Below are 11472 nucleotides of genomic sequence, written 5' to 3' on the forward strand. Positions count from 1 at the left end.
TTTTTTGTTTTTTTTTTTCGTTTTCTTGTGTTGGGCTGTCGGGAGCCAGCCCTTGGGGGGAGGGTACTGTCAGGGTCCTGGGTCTCCTGACCCAGCGTTTTAGTTCTTTGTGATTTTTGTATTATTGTACTTGGTGTGAGTTATTCTATGGTTTCTAGTTTCGATCCCTTGCCCTTCTCGTTTCTCTGTGTCCCCTGTGTTCTGTAAGTCTGTGTCTGCATGTTTGAGTTCCCCTCCGTGTCTATCGGTTCTTAGAGTCCTCTGCCTTATGGTTTATGTCTCTGTGTTTCTTAGTTGCTGTCTCCACGGTGTTAAGTTCATGTCTCTGTGTGATCCTTCCTGTTTTACTTTGAAGGTCCGTGACTTATGTGAATGTGTCCTGCTTTGCTTGTCTCGTCAGTTCTAATTTCCTCCAGCTGTGCTCTCCTTCTGTGTCTCATTCTCCTCGTTACTTCCCAGTGTATTTAGACCCTGTGTTTCTCTGAGTCAGTGTTGCGTCGTACCCTCAACAAGCTGTGTGTGTTTTGCCTCCGTGTTACCAGTGTTTTGTTTCTAGCTCCAGTTCAGTATTTCTGCTTCAGTGTTTTAGTCCACCAGCGTTTTTGTTTGTCCTTTGGTGAGTTTAGTTTAGTAAGAGGTTTTCCCAGCAATAAAGCTGCGCTTTAAGTTGAACTTCTGTGTCTGAGTCCTGCATTTTGGATCCACCACTCCTGCTTGCCCGCCTGCCACACAGCCAACCATGACAAAATGTCACAGTAAAGTTGTCCTGTGTTAAAGCCAGCATCACTTCTCCCACAGCAGCAGATGGTGAACCACATGATTTTATAGCAGCCATTTCTGGAATCTGTTCATCCAGACCTGAACAACAGGACACACCGCTGGCTAACTTTAATCTGAAGGTCTTTGTGGATGATTTGGTATCACGCATCCCAGACACTAGTGAAAATAAAGTAGGATATGTAGTGATCACAGAACATAAGCAAACAAATGGGGTGATACATGATTTTGAAACATTATGGAAACAATAGATTTTAACTGATCATGGAAATCCATCACGCATCACAAAATTGTGACTCCATTGCTGGATGCCTTATTAGGACCATCTGTCACAAGGAGGGATGGTACAACAAATACAGCTTAAACAAGAAAAAGGATTCCAGATTTACGCTAAAACATTTGGCAATTTTTCTATGATTTGTGTAACTAACAATCCATGTACAGGTATTACAACACTACAGGTAGAACATCTATGTCTAGATAAGCCTTTTAATCGTGTAAAAAAAGACTCCAGTGATTTCACACCATATGAAGGTAAAAATATTGCTAGGTGATTGTTGACATGTTCTTAAAATGTTCTCTAGTAAAATAAATTACTGATCACAGCCTGTACATGAAGAAATCTACTGGAGCACTCAGTAGAAATGATTATGTTATGATTCCTTTCCCCATACTGGTCCATTACAACCAAATTTAATGTTCATCCACCTGTTGAATCCACTTTAACCTCTTCTATACCCATTTCTTCTTTAGAGGCAAAGTCACCCGCTACAATGGAGGCAACAGAAAATAGAGGTACTTTTTTTAACTTTTGTTTTCCTTTTCTTTTCTTTCTCTGCTCATGTTCTACTTGCCTGATTCAAGCAGGGAATATTATAATGTAATTTATAATATACATTGATATAGCATATGGTTCAGTTAGCTTTATATAAAAATATATACTTTCTTACATTTCAGAGCTGGTACTTTTACTTGAGTAAGGAAGTTGAATTAGCACTTTTACTGGAGTATTTTCTAACAGTAGCATGTGTACTTCCACTTAAGTACTGAATGTCTGTACTTTTACCACTTCTCTCTGTGACCTCCTTCATAGTCCACCAGAAGCTCTCAGTCTGCTGTGGAAAAATGGGTGATCACCTGAGGCCTTCATTACTGTGTGAACTTTACCCACACACCACTCTTCACTGCTCCCACCTGCTGGACAGTCGCACAGTATAAACCTGCTGATTCATGTAAAGGGAGAGGCAGTAAAACCAGAAAAACAGCTTCAGGAAGAGGCGGAGCAACACCTGAAAGACGAGAAGTTCAAGGTCATTTTCCAGAAGTGAAAGTGTGTGAGAGCAGTAGCAGACCTGCAGTCAAGACCTGTTAGTCTCTAAAAGAAAACTCACTGGAGTCCATCAGGTTTCTCTCAGCAACAGTGTTGAGTGCATTTTCTGTTTCTACACAAATCTTCAGTTTACTCTGCTCACTTCATGCTGACTCATCACAGTCGCGTTGGTTCCATAGAAATCTGCTCATGTAGCCACAGATCCACTGTAGAAACATTGAGCTGCTGTGTGAAACAGTCTCACTGTGGTCACTTGGTGAGTATCACTTCCTGTTCCTGTCACAGTACTGGGTCTTGGGACCCAGGGCTTGTGTTTTCTGCTTTTTGAATATTCTTTGATTTTGTTTCATTCATGTCATAGTCTTTGTATTTCTTGTTTCTTAGTTATTTTCTGTAGGTTCTAGGATTTAGGTTTGTTTCTATGCCTTCCCTGTCATATTCCATGTTTCAAGTCTAGTCACCCTTGTCTCTATGTTCATGTATCTCCTGTGTCCAGACTATGTTCCCTTGTCTCCCTAGTCAGTCATGTCTCCTGGTCTCAATGTTAAGTCCGTGTCTTAGTCTGTCTCATGTTTCCTGTTTTACTTTGATAGTCCCTTGTCTAGTGTTTAGTGCGTTCAGTTTTGCTTCCTCCCTGTCCCGTGTATGTAGACCAAAGTTTTTATGACGTATTTATGACTATATTTTGTTTTTGTTTTCTCTCTTGTGAAGCACTTTGTGACATCTGTCTGTGAAAAGTGCTATATAAATAAACTTTTACTTACTTTACTTATGTGATTGCTTTCAGCTGTGTTCCTCTCCTGTGTCTCATTCCCTCGTTATCCCTCTGTGTATTTGAGCCCTGTGTTTTCCTCTGCCATTTGTCACTTTGTCCCAGTAGCTGTGTGTTTTCCTGTGTGCTTCTTGGATGCCTAGTGTATTCCTAGTTGGTTAATTAAAAACGTATAGATAACTTCTGATTTCATAGTTTAATCTTCACAAGCTTCATACGAAGCATGTTGATTCATCTACTAGTTATATTCACAGTATTCACTCACTGCGGCTTTAGGGATTCGCTAACTTAGCTTAGCTCATAGCAGCAGCTAGCAGCATGACCTCTTCCTTTAGAAATAATGATACTTGTAATACATGTAGCCTATTTGCAGCTCTGGAGGCCAGGATCACTAAAATGGAGACTCGTCTTTGGACCCTTGAAAAACCTGGAGCTAGCTGGGGCCCTGTAGCCAGTGCAGCAGAAGGTAGCATAGACTGCTAGTTGTCCCACGGCAGACTGTCCAGAGCAACCTGAGAAACAGGATAGCTGGGTGACAGTGAGGAGGAAGCATAGTCTTAAATTGAAGCCCCTGGTACACCACCAACCTGTTTATGTGTCTAACCATCTTTCCCCAGTCTGTGACACTGCCGACAATCAAACTCTGGTTATTGGTGATTCTGTTCAGAGACATATGGAGCTAGTGACAACAGTAACCATAGTCAATTGCCTGCTATTGACAGAGTCTTACACAAATCTCTGCAGCTTCTCTCCTCCCATTGCCTCCCAAAACCCCATCCCCTTAGTGACTGTGTCAGCTCCCAAACAGACAAAAAACTAACTAAAAAACAGCAAAAAATGACATAAACATAAAAAATAACAACGAAAGAACAATACAGTATCCTCAACAGCATCAAAGAGTAAAACAGTGAAATGTGGATTACTAAATATTAGGTCTCTCTATTCCAAGTCTCTGTTAGTATATAAATTAATAATTGATCAACAAATCACTTTACTCTGCCTTACAGAAACCTGGTTGCAGCAGGATGATTATGTTACGTACATGACAGACCAACGCGACCACGACATGGACACAGCAGACTCTGAAAGAGCGAGAGATGTCTTTCGCCTCCTACGGCTGTGGCAGCGCATTTCCCACACCTCGGATAAACGGACTTTATCTATTGGAATTAATGCCATTGAGGCAATTTTTCTGGATAACCCTCACCTGCGCCAGCTACCCATAGCTTCAGAGTTTGCCCATAATCTGGCCCAAGCAAAAGAGGCACTCCAAGGCACGGAGCTGGCCCAACCACCCTCAACCACGTCCCAGCAAAAGGATGTCTCCACACTGTCGCAGCAGATGAATTCTTCCATGTCACTGCAGCAGGGGGCGTTTGTTCCCTTGCCGCAGAATCTCTTCCCCTCCACATCCCGATCTGACCCGCATTCGCCTGCCTCCTTCCCGGCTGCAATGTGGTCAGAGGATAAAGAGCAGGTCACCAGTACCCCATCATCACCGACCTCCTCTGTTATCTCTGCTCCTTCTTCCAGGAGAAAGCGGCGTCCACGCCACCGGCGCACATCACCACGGCTGGAACCCAGTACTTCCTTTGAGCAACCAGTCGTGGTGAGTAAAAAAGACCATTTTTGTGCTCCATCCGAGCTGGGAAAGAAAAAGTCTATTCATTCTGAGGCCATCTATTCCAGTTCCGTGGACTTTAAAGACTGTTTGCCTTGTGCTCCTTCCAAGCACGGATTAACAATAACTGCTCTGCCTTGTTCTGTTACGGACATTGAGACAAAACTTAAGGACTCTAAGCTCTCAGTTTGTGAATCCAGACTGACCCCCAACAAAATTAAACTGTGTGTTTCCCAGGCCTCTGAAGCTACGTTTTGTGTTCCTCAGCTGACTCATTCTAAGACTTTGAATGATGTTGTTTCTGTTTGTGCAACTCGATCTGTTCATTTGGAGACGGATACACTTTCTGAAAGGACTCTTATTATGGACAATACGCAAACTGTCTTCTCCGTTCCTGAGTCTGGTAAGGATAATTGTTTTGTTGCCGAGTTTACCTTGGATTATGGGAGTTCTGTTTCAGCCCTGGATTGTGTTATGTCCCACCCAGCTAGTAATTCCAGGGCAGACTCTGAGTTTTGTGCGATAACTTCAAATACTCTAGCATCTGTGTGTGCCAAGACTGTTTTTGACAATGCTAAACATTTCCGCTCGGAGACTAAAACTCTTCCCGAGGCCTACCCAGCGGCTGGGCCTGTGACCTCAGCTGCCTCTGGACCACCTGAGGTTTTGCAACCAATGCAGCCTGTTCACCCATCATCTGTCTCCGCTGGGAGCTCAGGAGAGTCATCCCAGCCACCTGTCTCTGCTGGGAACTCAGCTGAGCCATCTCAGCCATATGCAGCAGCCTCTGCTGGGTGCTTAGCTGAGCCATTTCAGTCTCCTGTCTTAGTTGGAACCTCAGACGAGCTTATCGAGCCAGCTACGGACTCCATTTTGCTGTCTGTGCCTGAAAAGTGTCCTAAGCACACTCTGTGCACTGCACAGCCCCAGCCGCTGCATCCTGAGCTGGCTGTGTGCCCTGAGCAGCTCCAGCTAGCTTTGTCACTACCAGAGGTCTCCGCATCATCTGGTTCTGCTCCACCAGAGGTTTCCACACCGGATGGCTCTGCTCCAGTTTCCGCTGGAGGCTCAGGAGAGCCCATCCAGCAGTTCCTTGTGTCAACTGGGGGCTCAGGAGTGTCCATCCAGCCTTGACCTGTCTCCACTGGGGGCTCTTTAGAGTCCGCCCAGCCTTTGCCTGTCTCCGCTGGGGGTTCAGGAGAGTCCGTCCAGGCTTTGTCTTTCCCTGTTGGGGGCTCAGAAGAGTCTGTCCAGGTGACTGCTGCTTCCACACAGCCACCAGCTCAACCACCAGCTCGGCCACCTGCATCCTTCATGCTGGCCCAAACACATCTCCACCATAGGTCATCACGCTGTCTGGTCCAGCTCCATCTCCACCAGAGGTCGTTGGGCCATCTGATCCAGCAATGTCTCCGCCAGAGGTCGCCGCACTGTCTGGTCCTGCCTCATTTGGTCCTGCCTCATTTGGTCCTGCTCAGCCTGAGCAATCTGGATCTGCTTGACCTGGTCCTGTTCAGCCCAAGCCAGAGGTTAGCGAGCCATCTCGACCTGCACGTCCTGCTCAGTCCACATCCTACACATCCACGTCCTGCACGGCCAGTACATCCACATCCTGCATCATCTGCACATTCTGCATGTGCCAAAGCAACCCAGCACCAATCATCTACCAAGGCATGCCATCACCAGCTACCTTCCAGGCCACCAGGGCAGCCTCCTAAACTCATTCATTGCCACTGCTTCCCACGCTGACGGCCTCCAGAACTGTCTCGTTGTCACAATGTGTCCCACGTGGTCTGCTTCCAGAAATGTTTCAGTGCTCCTGACTTCCACACAGTCGGCCCCCTGCACTGCCGCTTTTCATGCGGACAGCCTCCAAAACTGATTCAGTGCTGCCGCTCTCCATGCAGACAGCCTCCAGAACAATTTTGGCGTTGCCACCTTCCACACAGTCGAACCCCTGTACTTCTGGTTCTTTCTTTTGGACTCTGTTTTCTTTTGTTCTGGAGTAAAACTGGTCTTCTTAGAAGAGAGAGAATCCATCCCACTTTGTATGGAACAGCTCTCATTTCCAGAAATCTGGCCAAATTTAATAAACCCCCCAAAACGTGACTATCCAGAGTTGGAACCAGGAAGCAAAGTTGCAGTCTAACACATTTCTCTGCAGCTTCCTCCTCCTGTTATACCCCCAAAACCCCATCCCCTTAGTGAAGGTGTCAGCTCCTAAACAGACAAAAAACTAACTAAAAAAACAGCAAAAAATGACATAAACATAAAAAATTACAAAGAAAGAACAATACAGTATCATCATCTCAACCAAAGAGTAAAACAGTGAAATGTGGATTACTAAATATTAGGTCTCTCTCTTCCAAGTCTCTGTTAATAGATGAATCAATAATTGATCAACAAATCGATTTACTCTGCCTTACAGAAACCTGGTTGCAGCAGGATGATTATGTTACGTACATGACAGAATGACGCAACCTTGACATGGACACAGCAGAGTTTAAATTAATTAACACACCAGAGTCATACTACCTATTAGAATCCTTGAAGCACAGGCCAAGGGGGTGGTGAGGCAGCAATTTTCCACACCACCTTTTTACTCAACTAAAGACCAAGACAGAGTTTTTATTCATTTGAAAGCCTGATGCTTAGCCTTGTCCAAGCTAGCTGGACAACTCAAAAACCAGCCATATTTGTGATAATTCTATTGTCCACCTGGGCCTTACACAGACTTTCTGTCTGATTTCTCAGACCTTTTATCTGATTTAGTGCTCAGATCAGATAAAACAATTATTGTGGGTGATTTTAACATCCATGTAGATGCTAAAAATGACAGCCTCAACATGGCATTTAATCTGTTATTAGCAGTGTTGGGTAAGTTATTTTAAAATAGTAACTTAGTTACATTACTAGTTACTGCTATCAAAAGTAACTCAGTTACTTCAAGTTACTCGTTACTTTCAAAGTAACTAGTTACTAGGGAAAGTAACTTTGCTTTTACTCAGAATTCTCTTGGTAATGTGTTGCTTCCATAACTTTGCCAGTCTTCTAGCTTGCTTACTTGCCACAAGTGCACTGTGCCACCTACCAATAGAAAGGAAAAGATAATGTGCATATTTCCACAAGAGAAATCCCACACCTGGACTGTCGTTGACCACCGCCATGATTCTAGCCTACGTCACAGCGTCATGTGCGGTTTTTACATCCAACACGAAAACTGCAGTCGTGGTGCTTTCGATTGTACTCAGAGCTCAGAAATTCTGCCTTCTGAATAGGAAGATGTAGGTAACACCAGACTGCAGATGAGCTGCATACAGACTGGGACAGAAAATTGGCCCGGGCGTTTTGACTGACCGGCCCGCCATTATAGGAAAAATCATAAAGCCTTTGAATGAAAACAAACGCTGTTGTGACAGTGATGTACACTGTCTTGATGGTATATATGCATCAATCTATCAATCGTTTGTTGTAAGATTCTGATAATTACTTTTTAAAAGCTAGACATTTTAAATGAGAATAAGAAATAAAAGTACTTCTTTGTGCCCCCCTTTCCCTGTTAATGCCCATGGCCCCTTGGCAACACTGTGCTAGACCCGCCCCTGCACAGTTACCAGCTGTCAGCTACATAAAAAAAAAGGATCCTGGTGTTATTTGTCTCTCAGAAACAGTTCATAACTTCCCTTCAACTCATTCATGTCACCTAAAAGGTAAACCTGTTTCTCCATCACAGCTCTGATGATTCAGTAAGGACATCTCCTGGTTTCATCTTCATGTTTCCCTCTCACCACATATCCAAACTGATATCATGACCAGCAGCTTTTACAGCTGTGGCTCCAGCAAACATCAGCTGATACTAGAAATTAATATTAAATAAATTCTAACAACAGCTGATCAAACTTAAACATGCTGCTGTTGTTTAGCGCTACATCCACAGGTTTTTTATTTCTGGCTCGAAGTGGGCGATAAACAAACAAGAGAGAAAAGCCGATCAGCTGATCATTGATCCGTTTCATGATTGAAGTAGAAACTGGAGATGGAGGGGAGAAAATGAGAGAAGAAGAGGCAGCTGTGCAGCAAAAAGACACAGAAAAAAACCAGCTTTGTGTCTTTTTAATGCTAGCTGAAGTCCGGGACAAACTGTGTTCCTTTTCACCTCAATACAAAACAAAAATATTACGAAACGCGTAATATTTTCTCTGAATACGGAACGATTGTTAGGATGCCTGGGTCGTTGACCCAGGGTGTTTGAGTTTATGTTATTATTTATACTTTCTAGTTTTTGGTTTCTTTGAGTTCCGTCTTATGGCTTATGTCTCCCCTATCACCTGCATCCCCTTGTCTAGTTCGCGTCTATGTGTACCCTAAGTTCCTATATCCCCGTGTTCAGTCAGTGTTTGTGTCTGCCCTGTTCCCACGTGTCTGTTCCCTTTGTAGTGCCTGCATATGAGTCTGTGTCTTTGTTCAGTCTGTGTTATGTGTTTCCTGTTTTACTTTGAAAGTCCATGTCTGATGTTAATGTGTCTGGTTTTGCTTCCTCTTGTCTCGTTAGGCCTGATTTGCCCCAGCTGTGTTTCCCTCCTGTTACCCATTCCCTGATTGCTCCCTCTGTGTATTTAAGCCCAGTGTTTCTCTGTGTCTGTGTCGCGATCTACCGTTTTCCTAGCTGTGTGTTCTGTCATTTCTCCAGGTTAAGTTTGTTTTGAGTTTTTTTAGTTTTGTTATATTTTGAGTATTAAATTAAAGCCTTTTTTGAGTTCACGTCTGTCTCCGGAGTCTGCACCTTGGGTCCTATTCCTGCCTGCACACAGCCATACCTAACAACGATTCCGTTTTTTACGGGATGGTTGGCAACTCCAATAACTAACCTTATGAACAAAATAAAGTTTAACATCAGTAACAAATAACGAGCCTATCTAAATCCCAGTAATGATTAACGCGTTCCTGATTTTGGCATAATAACTAGTTACCGTGCTCGTTACCACAATAATAACGTAGTTACTGTAACGTGTTACTTAATAACGCGTTAGTGCCAACACTGGTTATTAGACTCAATTGGCTCCTCTCAAAATGTAAAAGAACCCACCCACCACTTTAATCACACTCGAGATCTCATCTTAACATATGGTATAGAAACTGAACATTTAACAGTGTTTCCTGAAAACCCTCTCCTGTCTAATCATTTCCTAATAACATTTAAATTTACAATAATGGATTCCACAGCAGTGGGGAGTAGATTTCATCACAGTAGATGTCTTTCTGAAAGTGCTGTAACTAAATTTAGGAATATATTACACCCACTGTTTTCATCTTCAATGCCTTGTACCAACACAGAGCAGAGCAGCTACCTGAACACTACTCCAACAGATGTAGATAGATAGATAGATAGATAGATAGATATCTCCTGAATGTTTCATTGTTTCTTTTTCTCTTTATTTGATTTTATTGCTTTACATTGTAAATGTTATCAATTACATGAGTACTCAATTTGTATTTTATGTCAATATTGATCATTCTAAATAATTACTGTTTGTGCATCACTTCCTACTCTTACACTGTTTCTGTAGCTCTTTCAAAATAAAAGCAAAGCAGAGTTTCTTGATGTAAAAGGTTTATTTTTGGACAATTCTGAAATGAGACATTCTGAATAACCTGATTTTAAAAATGTCATATTTTTAGGCTCAGATTTGTTTTTCTGGGACCATTGTTCAAGAACCATCAGAAATTTGAAAATCTGCCAATAACACCAATTTTTGTAAAGAGTACAACACTGACACTTGTTTCTTTCTTTTTAAAACTGAAATTTAAAGTGAATTTTAAATAAAAATCCTTCTCCGTCAGAGTGCGTCATCAGCGTCCATCCCGCCATCATATGAGGGGACTGTGGTGAGAGCTGTGGCTCAGCTGGAGGAGACACTCAGGAAACTCAGGAAGAAGAAGCTGTCTGAGGCTACAGAGCTGAAGAAGGTCCAGTAGTATGCAGTGGATGTGACTCTGGATCCTGATACAGCATATCCTTATATCATCCTGTTTGATGATGGAAAACAAGTGTATTATAGTGATGTGAAGAAGAAACTTCCAGACAACTCAGAGAGATTTACGCGTTATTTTAATGTTTTAGGAAATCAAAGTTTCTTTTCAGACAGATTTAACTTTGAGGTTCAGGTTACAGGAAAAACAGTCATTTGCTCCTGCCATGTTTCTATTTTTAGAAAAACTTCTCTCGTGGCATCTGTTTACGCTACTGGTTTTATTTTGAAAGTCCGGATAGGAAGTTTTGACCCTATGTCAGAGTCCTGGCAGTTTTCTGCCCTCTGGCGGTCAGACCTGAAACTACAGTATTGTCTAAGCCACTGCAGAAGACGTTTATCATCGTTATCAAACCTGCCATTTTTTTTTTACCTTCAAATCTTTATTTACAACAGCAACATAACAATTTACAATAACAACATGACTGTGACCAAATAAAAACCAGAAATAACAGAGAGAGGGGGAAAAAAATTAGAAAACCAGCCCAAATCAAAACTTTATTTATTTATTTTTGCCTGAAGAGAAAACACAAAATTCAGAATTTAAGGGAAAAAGATCCAACATTTGAAAAATAAAATATGTTTAAATGTGACTTTTATTCTAAGAAAAAAGTGTGTGTGGCACCTGACAGCTGCAGTCTTTGTTAGTCTGCATGTTAAACACAGACTGGCTCTGAGTGCATGATGATGATTACAGAATAACATGAAAGTCAGGTTCATTCAAAGCTCATCCTTTGAGGAGCTGCACATCTGTCTGCAAATGTGGAGATCACATTGTGATCACACAGGCTCATAAAACCTGTTGTTTATACACATATCTATTTATTTAAATAGAAATATCATAAAAATGATAGTCACCCATCCATTTACCCTGTTCAGGAGTGCTCGGGTGCTGAAGCCTATCCCAGCTCTCACTGGGCAAGAGGTGGGTGCATCCTGGACA

The 11472-nt window shown here is 42.6% G+C and overlaps 1 protein-coding gene across 1 annotated transcript; it reads left to right on the forward strand.

Moving 5' to 3' along the window:
• Positions 1–2126: 2126 nt before the first annotated feature.
• On the forward strand, positions 2127–10472 carry LOC147325381 (uncharacterized). The gene is made up of 3 exons (XM_086299898.1): positions 2127–2363; positions 3887–5382; positions 5494–10472. Exons 2-3 carry the CDS (start codon positions 3922–3924, stop codon positions 5632–5634), a joined length of 1602 nt encoding a protein of 533 aa, XP_086156024.1. The 5' UTR covers positions 2127–2363; positions 3887–3921; the 3' UTR covers positions 5635–10472.
• Positions 10473–11472: the final 1000 nt, after the last annotated feature.

The sequence above is a fragment of the Aulonocara sp. 'chitande type north' Nkhata Bay genome, linkage group LG7, assembly GCF_057382095.1.
Source record: "Aulonocara sp. 'chitande type north' Nkhata Bay isolate Kocher_YH1m ecotype deep benthic linkage group LG7, A_spYH_male_GT1.1, whole genome shotgun sequence".
NCBI classification, from domain to species: Eukaryota; Metazoa; Chordata; class Actinopteri; order Cichliformes; family Cichlidae; genus Aulonocara; species Aulonocara sp. 'chitande type north' Nkhata Bay.

What these genes read in the sequence shown, in the direction of transcription:
- LOC147325381 (XM_086299898.1), top strand. Translation starts at nt 3,922, where the DNA reads ATGACAGACCAACGCGACCACGACATGGACACAGCAGACTCTGAAAGA. An exon ending in CGGACTCCATTTTGCTGTCT is followed by an intron (nt 5,383 to 5,493) that starts GTGCCTGAAAAG and finishes TCACTACCAGAG; the next exon opens with GTCTCCGCATCATCTGGTTC.